This window comes from Daktulosphaira vitifoliae, unplaced genomic scaffold (genome assembly GCF_025091365.1).
Source record: "Daktulosphaira vitifoliae isolate Bord-2020 unplaced genomic scaffold, ASM2509136v1 Scaffold_5, whole genome shotgun sequence".
NCBI classification, from domain to species: domain Eukaryota; kingdom Metazoa; phylum Arthropoda; class Insecta; order Hemiptera; family Phylloxeridae; genus Daktulosphaira; species Daktulosphaira vitifoliae.
In genome coordinates this window covers 600,298-615,461 of record NW_026099576.1, presented here as the reverse complement: position 1 = coordinate 615,461, position 15,164 = coordinate 600,298, and the positions used below count along the sequence as shown (strand labels likewise).

The 15,164-nt window shown below is 29.5% G+C and overlaps 1 protein-coding gene across 1 annotated transcript in view; it reads right to left on the bottom strand.

The window, feature by feature from the left end:
* Positions 1–15,164, bottom strand: part of LOC126908079 (putative U5 small nuclear ribonucleoprotein 200 kDa helicase) — a 41,948-nt gene that overhangs the window by 9,224 nt on the left and 17,560 nt on the right. The window contains exons 12-22 of the mRNA XM_050689930.1: positions 14,218–14,398; positions 14,047–14,162; positions 13,744–13,986; positions 3,805–3,973; positions 3,518–3,735; positions 3,171–3,404; positions 2,696–3,105; positions 2,406–2,627; positions 2,221–2,338; positions 1,833–2,159; positions 1,655–1,774 (exon numbers count right to left, since the gene is read on the bottom strand). Coding sequence (XP_050545887.1) covers positions 1,655–1,774; positions 1,833–2,159; positions 2,221–2,338; positions 2,406–2,627; positions 2,696–3,105; positions 3,171–3,404; positions 3,518–3,735; positions 3,805–3,973; positions 13,744–13,986; positions 14,047–14,162; positions 14,218–14,398 — 2,358 coding nt within the window. The remainder of the gene's footprint in view (positions 1–1,654; positions 1,775–1,832; positions 2,160–2,220; positions 2,339–2,405; positions 2,628–2,695; positions 3,106–3,170; positions 3,405–3,517; positions 3,736–3,804; positions 3,974–13,743; positions 13,987–14,046; positions 14,163–14,217; positions 14,399–15,164) is intronic.

Sequence of the window (15,164 nt, the reverse complement as noted above, 5' to 3'; positions counted from 1 at the left end):
AAATTATTGAAATTAAAATTTTTTTTATAATATTTTCCTGTGGAAAAAGGATAAGAATACTTCCACGGTCATTCTACCAGTTGTAAGAAGCAACTAATGAGATTGCGTCAAGTCAGTTATGTATACAGGCCTACCCAACGCTTGTAGTGTTAACAGTGTAAGGACATCATCACTCAACTTTAGACAGGACTTGTGTATAGGTGAGAAAAATAGATACAAAGTAAAAATAGGCATGTGAAATGTTGGAACATTAACTGGTAGAAGTAGAGAATTAGTAGAAGTATTAAAGATGAGAAAAGTTAATATTTGTTTGTTGAGAAAAAGTAAGGAAAATAGGTGAGGGTTATAAAATAATACACTCAGGTAAACCAATACATAAAATTGTGTAGGTATAATAATGGATGAGAAGATGAACGTAAAGTAGTAGAAGCAGTTAGGAAAAGTGACAGAATTAACAGGTTTATCTATAACAGTTTTTTAACAATACTAAAGATAAAACAAAAATTTAAAAAAATTATTTAAACCTTTAAGTGTGGGTGGTTGCAATGGAGAGAAGCGTCTGATGTCTTATGCGATAAAAGAATTTCAATGAGGATGAAAGGTAAATTCTACAAGACTGTAATAAGGCCAGCTATGATGTATGGTTCAGAGTGTTGGGCGGTTGATAAGAAAATAGAGCAGAGAATGAGTGTAGCAGAGATGAGAATGCTTAGATAGATGAGTGGAGTGACTAGAAAAGATAAAATAAGGAACGAGCATATAAGAGGGAGTATAAGTATAGCGTCCATCATAGATAAGATGAGAGAAAATAGACTTAGATGGTTTGGTCATGTTATGTGGAGAGAAGAATCGGAAGCTGTAAGAACAGTTATAGAAATGAATGTTGAAGGAAGAAAAGGTAAAGGAAGACCAAAAAAAAGATGGAGGGATGCTATTGAATGTGATTTGAGGACAGCTGATGTAAGTGTAGCTGATGTGAGCGTAGATGATGTGGGAGATTGTGTCAAGTGGAAGTTTAGGAAAAGGGTGGCAGACTCCAAGTAGTTGGGATTAAGGCAAGGAAGAAGAAGAAGATTTAAACCTCTAACAGTTTAACTTAAAATTATAATGAATGAAACACAATAACTAAAAACTATTTAGTATACCTATGACTAAAATTTGTTTAAGGGACTTTAAAGAGATGAGAGTTTATGAAAATTTTGGCTTTAGGGAAAGTAAATTCCCTAAGTTTTTCCACAATTATAATTGTATAATATAACTTATTAGTAAGGTTTTTATTATATTTATATAAATGTATTAAATTAAATGTAATTTAATAATTTAATGTATTAAATAAACAATGTACTGACTAGTGATATATTCAGAATAGCTTAACAAAAATTATAAAAGCATATAAATCCATTATTAATAAAATATGAGTACATTCACTTTTATCTTACTCTTAATTTTATAAATACTTAATGTAACCTGATAAATATGATCAATGCCACCAGTTTCTATCACTTTTAAATATAAAAAAATGTGACTAACAAGTACGGAATTCTAAAAATTCTTTAAAAATTAAAACTCTAGTAATATTTTGATTAAGAAAAATTGAAATACCTTATTCGCTTAGATTTTTTTACTTGTATTAATTAATAAAGATTAAATTTACTTGAAGTTCGTCCACAATAAAAAGACTTATATTCTGAACGTTTTTTCTTTGTTTCCATCTTCGAGATAGTACATCCCACTTTTCTGCTGTTGTCACAATAATTTGACCTTTAGCTAGCAGCTATAATAGAGTAAGAAATTAAAAATTATCCAAAATGTTAATAGTAAAGCCAACTGACCTTTAAGTCTGTACCAATTTCTCCTGTCAGTAATACAACTTTCCTTGCAAGGCCAATACCAAATATAACATGCCAGCTAGAATAAATCAGTTCAGCCTGAGACTCTTTGGCAACTAAGTATACACATCTACTTTCAGGATTCTGGCTTAAAAGACGATAAAGTGCAAATTCTGCAATCGCAGTTTTTCCTGATCCAGTTGGTGCACCAATGAACACATTTTCATCACTGTTATATACAGCATTAAATACTTGAGTTTGAATTGGATTAAATTGATGAAATCTCTCAGCGTAAAGTTCTTCAAATACTTTATTGCGCAATGCGGACACCTGAAATTATTTAAAAATAAAATAATTTGATTCTTATGTTTATAAATCTATTAAATTTTACTGGAAGTGGTTGCAAATCTAAAAGCTCAGTAGGAGGGACATTTTTTTCTGGCAATAACAAATGTCTAAAAGATACTGGTAATTGAGTTTCTGAACCAATCCAACGATCGGAAACAATCCTGCAATAGATCTCACGGTTAAGTTTTGGTGTGTAATTAAAAATTTCTTGTACTCTAAGATGATTACCTCAAAAAGTATTGTGGAGGTAAAGGTTCAAAAACAGGGACAAAAAATTTAAGTAAATGTTCATCAGTAGCATATTTTGATTTCAGCAAGAAAAACTCATGGTGTAAAATAACTTCTGAATCAACATCTTCAACTAACACCCAAAAAGCTTCAGAATTACCATGCAATTTTTCATCCCATTGAAAATCAGGAGTTATGGTTAATTCAACTCTCAATGTAGACCTTAAATTTTGTCAAATTTACAAACTATAACTTAAAAAATGTATCTTATTTACTGTTTAAATAAATACCGAGTAACTGGTTGTATATGTGTTGCTAATTCAAGTTTTGGAAATTGATGAACATATCTATGAATAGTTTTTCCAAGTTTAGGAACACGAATCAATTCACCTATTTCACTTGGCCCAAGATCATACAAACGTTCCCAAGGAAAATTTTTCTTTTCAATTTTTCTAACAATTTCTTCAGGCATTTTTCTAAACTGTCTCAAAGGTGACATACTTTGCCACATTCTTCTATCAATCATTTTACAAAGACTCAGAGCTTTATCTGCTAGTTGAGCCCATCCACGATGCAAAACAATTTCAAAAATAGCACGCATTAATCGTGCAGCTGATTGAGTAACAAACACCATGTCAGACATCAATGCAAAACCTTCAAGTTTTAATTGAGATATATATGCTTGAAGTAAAATATTTATCTGTAAATAATAATAAAAATAAAGATAATTATAATCAAAAGATTTGGTATCAATAAACAGTCTACTTTAGCACTAGGTTCTTCAATGCCTTCTTTAATCGGAATAGGAACACGTTCCATTAATTTTTGTAATTCAAGTTTTTCTTCATCTCTAACTCCAATGTGGCGAAATTCACCTGATAAAGAAAATACTCTAAACAATTCAATTTCACTTAATGTTGGTTTTAATAGTTGATTATATGTAGCCATCGTGTCATGAGTACAGTAATAATGACTAGCAATTCGCCCAAGTTCAGTAACCTAAAAATATATTACTATATAGTATTAATCATAACTATTTCTATTAAATTTTAGCTTGGTATAAAATAAAACAATTACAGTAAATTAATTATTTACAAAAATTAAAATCAAACCTGAAAATATCCTGTCTTCCTATCATATTTTATTAAATTGCTTCTTTCTAAATGTATTGCAGCAGTATGAATAATATCTGCCCTATATCCTTCTAATAATGGATCAATTTCTAATTTTTCTTGAGTTATTGCATACAAAGATGGAGCACGTAACATTCGTATATACAAATATGTATACCCTAACCAAGTAACAGCTTCTTTTACGCTTTGTATTGTGCCTAATAATATAAAATATTTTTAAATTGCTTTCAATAAAAATTAAAATAATTAAATATTAAAAAAATTACCAAGTACAATTTCAGCATTTAACATATCTGGCAATTTAGAAACTAGTTGTGATTCTATAGGTAATTGTTGATTTAAAAGTGACAAATAGTATTGCAATTCACTATGATTAGTAATTAGTATACCTTCTCCTTTAGTATCATATTGTGGACGTCCTGCACGACCTAACATCTAAAAAATGAGATAAAATCTAAAAAAATTCTAACTAAAATAATATAAATTTTAACATTATCATGATACCAAAAAATGTAGAATACTATAGACTGGTAGTTGGCCACACAAATAGTCAATAAATTAATAAAAACAAAGTAAATTTTTTTAAATTTGTAGTTGAAACCTATTATTATATCAAACTTAATTTTACAATAAATACTTTAGAAACATTAGAAATGAATAATTGTCTATAAGGAGAATGGGTTCTAGGTAACTTTTAATTTATAGGGGGGGAATTATTTTCAATTTTTAAAGGTAATATTTTTAACGAGTTACAAATTATAATTATTTGACATATCTTTGAAAAAAAATTGTCAAATAAGAACTGAAAAAATTAATAACAAACAAAAACCATAAAGTAAAATAATTTTAATATGAATAAGAAATTATTTTTTACAAAGGGAGATTACATTGATCTTCATTGAATTTATACAATCTAAATAAGAAAAATTTTTTTAAAATGTTGAATTTTTTTTTCTATATTAAAAAAAAATTAAGAAAAAAAGTGCAAAAAGAGTAATCATGGCGTACGGCGTTTGAATCTCATATCCCAAGCGTGAAAGACTCTAATTTTACTGACGGGGTAAACATACTTTGCATTTGTAGGTTAATAAAATGAACAATTTAAACTAGTTCAAAATTTAAAGTTGGTTTTAAACAAATTTAACCTTATATTATGTCAGTTAGATTCATAAAATTTTAATAAAATTCAGTAACCTAATTACTATATCCTCCCCTTGTGAAGTATTTTCAAATAAAAAATTGCATAGTTGTAAGTTTTTAAAAATGTGTTAACAGTGTTTAGTTGAAATTAAGGAAAATATGTGCATAAAAAGAATTTTATAATGATTTTTTTTTTTAATGTCCTAGAATATTTTTATTATAACTTTGAGAAAAACGTAATAAATTAAAAAAGCATACAAAATATTTACATTACAAAAAACCAGTGCGTGTTACGAGTACGCGCAAATGAAGTAAAACTTCTTTTGTTATAAGGATATTGCATGAAAATTGCATCTGTTATGGTTCTTTAAAATTTTTTAATGCAAATCAAAATTATTTGAAATTAAATCTTATTACATAATAGAACAAGGAAAAAAAACATTTTTCTGGAAAAATTACTTAGCGTGTTCATATTTTCAAAATTTTTTTTCAACAAAATCTCGGTCACCAGACTCCGGGAAAATTATAGGCGAAGGTCAGGAAATGTATGCTGTTCGCCCATAAGTATTAAAATTTCGACAGTTCTCGAGAAAAACGGTCGCTGACACCTGCGTTTTACGACTCAAGGTTTGAAATTTTCATCACCCGCCCAATCATATTCTAGAGATATGATAAAAAAAAAAAACAATTCAATCCGTTCATTTTTCATAGTTTTACACACTTTTTTTTTAGTCCATGCGCATGGTTTTAATATGGGCATTGACTCATTTCTGCGCATTCATTTATTCTGAACCTTAATTTGTATAATAAGTATTTTTATTAGGACACTATTTTGCATTTGCGCATAGCACTGTATTTTATATATATTATCAAGGAATGTTATATGTTATATATAAATTTCAAGACGGTTATAATAATATAAGTAATACATTCAATGTTGCTTGAAGTGCTTGAGGATATATCCATGTTTGCAATGGAGTTCTGACGTTTCCGACTCATTGCAGAGTCCATCTTCAGAGTGCCGATTGCTAGTCGGTGGTAGTGATGGGCATAATCGAGATATATAATCGAGATATCTCGATTATGAAAATAATCGAGATATTTCGATTATTGAAATCATATCTATTATATAATCGAGATATTCTGATTTTTTAAATAATATTGATTATTCTATAATCGAGTGATTATTTCTAATGATTTCTCGTTTATTATAAAAACAATGATTTCTTGATCTTGAAATGTATATAATCGAATAAAAGTTATTTCGAATGATGTCCATGAAACGATGAAACGAGAGAATACTATTTTTAAGTTTTTATTTAGCATAAATTATAGTCGAATTATTATTAAATTGTTGACTTCGAGTCTTCTTATTTTCAACTCGTTCAATCGCTACTCATGACAACACCTTATCTGTCACATTTTTGGGAAGTATGTGACGATTAGAACAAAGTTTTGTCCTGAACTGGCTAAACTACTGAGTTCTGATTCTCTCACTAGTTGTGAATTTATGAAAAATCAATTAGGTGTGGAATCAGGTGTTTTAATTATGATGGTCAAGCCGGCTATTGCTACCTTATCTTATGTTTTTATTTTTAAATTTGTTATCGGTTTTTTTAAAATATAGGTAATAATTATTAAATAATAAAAATAACAACTTGTCTTTTATTTAAAGCACTTATTAATAATGCATTATTAATATATTATTGTTATTATTATTCCTAAATTATAGTTTAATATAATAATTATAAATAAACACCAACAAATAAAAAAAGCAAAATTAAATTAATAATTATTTACTATAGGTATATTTATTCATATTTCGAATAATTTTTCGATTTTCTCAATAAATAATAATAGTTGATTATTCTTATCATACGAGCAGACGATTTTAACTTCGAGTGATTTTTCGAGAGATTCACTCGATTATGAAAATGTCTCGATTACTAATCATTCGATTATCGAAATCATTCGATTATGCCCATCACTAGTCGGTGGCTGCAACTATACAGGCGGCTTATCTTGATAACGGTCTGCTTTTATAAAATTGATAACATCTGATTTTTGACTAACGTTGTTTGCCGTATCAGGGTTTTTGACTAACGTTGTTTACCGTATCTGGGTTTTTGACTAATGTTGTTGACAACATTTTGATTTTAGACTAACGTTGTTTACGGCATTCTTGACATTTCGGTCTTCCTTTCCTACACCGGCAATTATTTGTTATGTTGATTGTAGCCTCTTCGTATATTGAATTATTTTCGGTGTTGTTGGTTGATTTCCTTTTTGTCTGGTGTATGATTGGTAACCAATTTTTGCTGATTTTCCATCCATCTTCTCTGTTGAAATTTTCCGGACATTTTTCGATTTCTATTGCTTCCTTGTACATGCGTTTGCCAAAATGAATTTATTTGTTTAGTATTTTTACTTTATTGAATTGTATGTCATGTCCTCTGTTTTTGGCATGTTCAGCTACTGCAGATTTGTCTGTTCTTTGGTACTCCACGTCTTTTTCATGTTCTTTTATTCTTGTCGCAATAGCTCTTCCTGTTTGTCCAATGTAAGATTTACCACATGAACACGGTATTTCATATACTCATGGTGTTTGCATCTCTGGCAGTTTATCTTTCGGAGTAGTGATCCTGCAACTGTGTTTGATTTGAAGACGGTTCTTAATTTGAATTTTTGTACGATCCTTGATATGCGGTCGATAATTCCCTGTATGTACGGCAGTATTAATGTACCTTTCTTTTCATCTTCATTGTTTTAGTCATCCATAATAAGCGTTGCATTTTTTCTTTTCTCTGCTTTTTTAATTCCCTTATTAATGTTTTTAATTGTGTACCCATTATTCTTTAGTGCTTGTCGTAAGTATGTTTTTTCCTCATTCACATAGTCTTCATCAGCTATTCTGACAGCTCTTGTTGCCATTGTGTGTAATAATCCCATTTTCTGTGAGGGGCAATGGTGTGAATCAGCATGTAAATATCTATCTGTATGTGTACTTTTTCTATACACTACTGTGCCGAATTTCCCATTAGGCTGTTTTTTTACCAATACAATTACAATTAAATTGTACTACAATTTATGTAGTACAATGTAGTAATTCTAAATTACTACAATAAGCACTTCAAGCAACAAGACAATCCATGAAAGCTTTAACACATTCAAATACATTCACTATCAGAACAGTACATTATTAATAATCTTTTTTTTCTCATATATGATGTATGATTTTATCGTTTAAATTGGGATTCATCTATGACAACTATGATGTCCAACGTTAATTCGCAGTTACCAAAATTTTTATCAATATTAAATTTTTTACATAGTCCCTCGTAACCTACTGAATTTTTTTGTAATTATTCTATAATATAAACACAATTATTATAATTAGAATATTAATAATTTTTGTGTATACCAGGGGTGTATTTAAGGGAGATTTAAGAGCCCCCCTTGAACCAGCGCTAACAATATTTTTTTAGGCAACTTCTAATAAATAAGGACCTAATGTCCATTTTTTCATCATTACTTTAATTTTTAGTAAAAAAAATTCTATAACATATTTAACAAAGTAAAAAATATTAAATACCCTCCTAAAATAATTTTTGAATAGGCCTAAAAGGAATACCTCCTTAACAAACGTCAACCTTATACCCAATACATTTTACTATATTCTCTTTTTGAATTTTCCTGATTTTAATAATTACATTTTTAATATTTTTTTGTTACACTGATTCTAATAATATATCAGATATTTTTTCTACAAAACACTTATCGTACCCGGCATGCCGGGTGTACTTCTACCGTAATTAGTAGCCTACTGACAATGACGGCCCGAAGAGGCTTACATGACGAAGACGTGTAAGGATCAAAGTGCCCTAGGTTTGGGGCGGAGCTCTAGCTAGGCAAAGCCTAATAATTTAATATATTTTAAATAACATTACTTTAATTTTTGAAAATATAGTGCTAAATTATAACATAATATATACTTCACAACCGACCGTGGACGATAGTTATGCCAACTGTAACAGCGAAACGTTACAGCCGACCATGACGCTCGATAATCTGTTTTTTTTTTTTTTGGACTCTTTATAAAGAAGTTTCATTTCAATAATTCTTTAAAGAATTATAGAAGGTAATCAAAATCAATATTTTTGAATAAAAAATTAAGGGGAAATAGTCCCCTATCAAAATTTGCCAATACAGTATATACTAATTTTTTAAAAACCCTTTTAAATAAGTTCTTGTAAAATTTTTCAATTTTTGCACAAAAATTGTACTTTTTTCAATTACTTTGATTTCTGTTTTCACCACTATGACAATCCAAATTTCAATCATTTATTTTATAATTAAAATATATTACAGCTTTAAGATATAAAGCTTGATTTTTTTATCATAACCTACCCAATTACTAACAGAATAAAAATAATTTTATAATTTTTTTTTAGCTTCATTGCAAAGTTGAGAAGGTATTAATTTTACTATGATAAATAAAACAAAACCCAGTACAGGGGGGTCGCGGCACACTGGTGACGTGGCATAGTTGGATCAAGTATAATGATATCTGACAGTGATTAAAATCACTATCAAAAATAAACACTTCAATGCAATTCTTTATATTTAATTAATTAATAGATTTAATCTTTAGTATTTAATTTAAAAAAAATTGGTGTATTATTCCAAAAGCTACATGATCTGCTAGTTCCTTATTAATATCTTGATTAAGATAAAGTATGTCGAATGAAAAAGGGATTATTATAAAATATTATTTCTCATAAAAAAATTGTAATGATCCATACATTTTTCAAAAAGTTATAGCATAATAAAGTTAAAAATGTAAAATACAAAATCGAAAATTTTCACACAAAAATAGCATTTGGTAGCCATTTTCATCCTGAAGATAAAATAAAGTCCGAAATTTTTTTTTTCACGATAAAGTATATTACATTAGCTTTAATTTAAGATATATATAAAAGTGTCAGACCTTCCGGAACACTTTCAAAAGTTAAGTTGAAAAAAATTAATTTTTTGTAAAAAAGTTGTCATTTTAAATCCCCCCCTATGGGCAGGTAAAGGGTCAGATATGAAAAAAATATATACCAAATGAAAGGTAATGACATCATGCATCTATAAAAAAAAGAATTATATTGATATGTTTATTTTTAAAAAAAAAAACCGTTTGGTGAGAGCTGAGAAAAAGTGGTAACAGTTACGGTAGTTTTTAGTAAAAAATTTGTAGAAAATTAGCGATTTTTAAATTTGTAATTTTTTTGGAGGTTTCCCCCATTTACGGGGAACGAGGGAATTTTTTCAATTTTTGAGGGTAATGTCTTCGACTAGATACGATTTGTGATCTTTTGACTTATCATTGAAAGAAATAAGCTAAAATAAGGGCAATAATTAAATTTTCAATTTTAGCTTCGATGCGAAGCTGAGTAGGTATTGGTTTTACTAAGATGTGTTTATTTTTTTTTTTTTTGTGTCTGTTACCACTTTTTCTCAGCTCTCACCGAACCGATTTTTTTCAATGAAACCGAATTTGAAAAATCCCTCGTTCCTCGTAAATGGGGGAAACCTCCAAAAAATTACAAATTTAAAAATCGCTAATTTTTTCAATTTTTTTTACTTAAAATTGTCGTAAGTTTTTTAAAAATAAACATATCAATATAATTCTTTTTTTTATAGATGCATGATGTCATTACCTTTCATTTGGTATATATTTTTTTCATATCTGACCCTTTACCTGCCCATAGGGGGGGATTTAAAATGACAACTTTTTTACAAAAAATTAATTTTTTCAACTTAACTTTTGAAAGTGTTCCGGAAGGTCTGACACTTTTATATATATCTTAAATTAAAGCTAATGTAATATACTTTATCGTGAAGAAAAAAAATTTCGGACTTTATTTTATCTTCAGGGTGAAAATGGCTACCGAATGCTATTTTTGTGTGAAAATTTTCGATTTTGTATTTTACATTTTTAACTTTATTATGCTATAACTTTTTGAAAAATGTATGGATCATTACAATTTTTTTATGAGAAATAATATTTATAAACATCTTTCATTCGACATACTTTTTTTTTTAAATCGGATCATTTCCCTTAATACAGGGGGGATTCAAAACATAAAAATGCATATAGAAAGTAGAACTTTTTCAACTTGACTTTTGAAAATGTTCCGGAAAGTCTGACACTTTTATATATATTTTAAATTAAAGATAATGTAATGTACTTTATTTAAGCCAATTGAAATTAAAGCAAGAAAAAAGGATCAAAATTAATCTAGAGTTACTCAAAGATGAAATCGTGAGGAAGAATTATGAGAACGAAGTCACGAAGAACTTTAAAGAAAATAATGCACAAATGAACATAACAAAGCAATGAACAAAGCAGCGGCCACTAGTATTGGTGAGCTAAAAAGGTCAAGAAATACTTGGTATAATGATATTTGTAGAGTTGCTGTAGACAGACGCAGAAAATCGAGAAATGAATTTATTAAAAACAACACTCAAATGACTAAAGAAAGTTTCATACGGGAACGTAAAGCCTGCAAAAGCACCCTTCAAAGGGAAAAAAGGAAATTTTTTAGCAACATACTTCAAACAGCAGAGAACGACCATACACAAGGGAGAACTAGAAACTTTTTAGAGTCATTAAACAGTATAAGCATTTTAACCCTATATGGAATGCAATCAGAGACCAAGACGGACAAATGCTAATGGAACCAGAATCAAGAGCTGAGAGATGGAAAGGTTATTTTGAAAATTTACTAAATGGGAGAATGCCAGATCAGCCTGTAGCTCATATCGATTATGAAAGAGCGGAGCCCTATGTCGAGGATGTTAGCCTAGAAGAAGTAAAAAGTGTATTATTTGGCCTGAAAAATTGGAAAGCACCGGGTACCGATAATATTCCAGCAGAACTCTTAAAATACGGAGGTGAGGAGCTACATTTAGTAATCCACAGACTGTGTCACCTAATATGGATGGAAGAACGAGTACCGGATAGCTGGAATGAGGCAATCATCATACCATTGCATAAAAAAGGAGACAAGACAAAGTGTGACAATTATAGAGGGATATCGCTCTTAAACTCCGCGTACAAGGTCTTCTCTAGGATATTACTGAATCGCATTATCCCTTATGCAGAGGATTGCCTAGGTGAGTACCAATGTGGTTTTCGGAAAGGTCGTTCAACCACAGAATAATTATCCATAATAGGTCAAATAATTGAAAAGAGATACGAATATCGGCAGAATACGTGGCAACTCTTCATAGATTTTAAAAAGGCCTATGATAGTATATACAGAGAGAGTCTCTACAATATTATGGATGAGTTTGGTTTCCCAAAAAAGTTAATAGCGCTAACTAAAATGTGCATAGAAGACACGAGGTACAGAGTAAGAACACAGAATGTAACATCGGAAACCTTTACAGTGGAAACCGGACTAAAACAGGGGGATGCTCTTTCCCCAGTACTTTTCAATCTTGCCCTAGAGAAGGTAGTAAGATTACTACAGGACAATGAAGGTGGTTTACTAATCGGCCAGAATAAGATACGGCTCCTCGGATTCGCTGACGATTTGGATATACTTGGCGATTCACTTGCAGACACAGCTAACGCTGCTAGAGTGCTAGAAAAAGCAGCGAAGAAAATTGGTCTTGAAATAAATACTGAGAAAACGAAGATAATGGAACTATTAGATAGTGGGGAGGACCCCAGTGAGATGGAGAATTTAGCATACGAAAAAGTTAGCGATTTTAAATATCTGGGAGCAACGTTAAGTACAAAGAATGATTGGTCAAAAGAAATAAGTATTCGGATAAATAAAGCCCAAAAAACGTTCTACACAATGATTAAATTCTTTACATCCAAAATTCTATCTAAAAAAACGAAAGCAAGATTGTACACGGCTATTATAAGACCGACTCTCACGTATGGTTACGAAGCGTGGACAACGACCAAACAAACAGAAAGAAACCTGAGGACTTTTGAGCACAAAGTGTGGAGGAAAATATGCAGACCGGTCATCGATGAAACAACGGGAAGTTGGCGGAGAAGGTACAACAGTGAACTATATGACATGTTGGAAATAGCACCGGTAACAAGTTTTATTAAGGGCCAAAGAATACAATGGTTAGGACACATAGCGAGAAGAAGAGAGAACGAGATAGCCAGGGTAGCATTGGAATGGAAACCACAAGGGAAAAGACCTAGAGGGAGGCCGAAGAAAAGATGGATCGACGTGGTAGAAGAAGATTTAAGAATCCTTGGAGTTGAAGACTGGAGAGAGACAGCCCAAGATAGAGATAAGTAAACGTAGTAATGGCGGCAAAAACTCTTAGAGACTAGGAATGCCAGTAAAAGAAGAAAAATGTACTTTATTATGGAAAAAAAAATTCCGGCTTTATTTTGTCTTCATGGTGAAAATGGCTACGGAATGCTATTTTTGTGTGAAAATTCTCAATTTTATTTTTTTCATTTTTAACTTTATAATACTATAACATATTGAAAAGTGTATGGATCAACATAATTTTTTTATGAGAAATAATATATTTTAATAATCCCTTTTTTATTCGGCATACTTTATCTTAATCAGGATATTAATAAGGAACTAACAGACCATGTAGCTTTTGGAATAATCCACCAATTTTTTTAAAATTAAACACTATCTAAAGATATGCATCGAAGCGTTTTTTCTTTAGTGATTTTAATCACTATCAGATATCATTATACTTGATCCAACTATGCCACGTCACCACTGTGCCGCGACCCCCCTGGTGCTGGGTTTTTTTTATAAGTGTATCCAATATTTTTAAAACAATTTTAGTGAAGAAATATGGAAAATGCTTAGAAAATTTTTAATACTTTAGTAAATTTAAAAGAATTAAATCTAAAATCTTTTTTATTTTAACGACTGAATAATTTAAATTATGGAAATATGCATTAATTTTTTTAAATATTTAAAGAAAGGAAGTAGCCAATTTTAAACAACATAACTATTTCTTCCATATTTATTCAGTAATGTAAGGTGAAATTTAAAATTCTGTATGAAAATTACTTGTAGAACATCTAATGCACCAAGTTCAACCCAACGTCCTTTTTCAGGACTATAAACTTGAGTTCCTTTTATAATGACAGTGTGTGCTGGTAAATTTACACCCCAAGCTAATGTTGCAGTAGAAATAAGAACTTGAATGTGACGATCAGCAAAAAGGTCTTCAACTAGTGTTCTGTCAACTCGAGTCATTCCTGCATGATGAATGGCAAATCCATAAGGCAATAAGTCCCTCAATTCACTATTCTGAAGTTTAAAAATTAAATAAAATCAAAGTAAAACTGTTTAATTAAACCAAATATTTACTTTAACTTGTTCAGCTTCTGTACGTAATACTTCCATTGAAGCAGAACCTTCGCGTAGAAAATTGCCAAGTGTATCTTTTTCTAAACACATATCTCTTATAGCTCTAGCAGTCTTGCCTAAAATAAAATAAATTACCACTGAATACTACATTAATTTAACCAGCCAAATAACCTGTTTCCTTTCTTGAGTGCACAAAAACTAAAATTTGATTGCGCCCTGCATGTTCCATTATTTTTTCATAAACAATTTCATTCATTACTTGAAATCGTTTGACAGCTTTTTTCTCAGTTATACCAATATATTGTTGTTCCAATGGAACTGGTCTAAAAGAGTTGTCAAAGTAAAAAAGACCCTAATGAAAAATTAAAATTGGTTAATTTTAATATAAAATATATAAAAGGAAGTTTGTTTGATTGAAATTATTTTGTAATTTGGGATTCATTTTCACATTTATCCAATATTAATAATTTGAAAAAAAAAAAACTAAATAAAAAGTATGAAACTTCTTCTTTAGTATAATTTTAACTCTTCCCCAACACATTTATAAGTACAGTAATAAGTTATGGAATAAGTGAAAATCTCTTATATCTAAAAAAAATCATAGTATAATCAAATTCTTTCATTTATTACAATAAAAAAACGTTTTTAAAAAAATTGATATGTAGGCCAGTCAACAAAGGAGTAATTTTGACGAAGGGCGGAAAAAATTCCCAACCAAAATTTTTTTTTTTTTAAAGTTGAATTAAGATATGTATAATGACATACTAAAAGTCCTCATCGATTGAACTTGAGCTTTTTTTTTACAGCCTCTCAAAAGTTCAAAAATATGAGCTTTTTTAATTTTCTCAAAAAATATTTAACTTACAAAAAAAAGTTTCGTATAAAAGTTGTTTAATAGACAATTTTAAACAAAAAAGGTATCTTATATTTTTTCATTTAGACAAATATTTTTCGAGTTACATTACATTTAATATGAGTACTAAAATTTATTTTCAATTTTTTTCCATTTTACGATTAATTTATATCATATTATTCTTACATCAGACACAATGGTACAAATGGTTATATGTGTATGTATGAGTTTATTTATTTATAGTATCATTATAGTGTAGTTTATA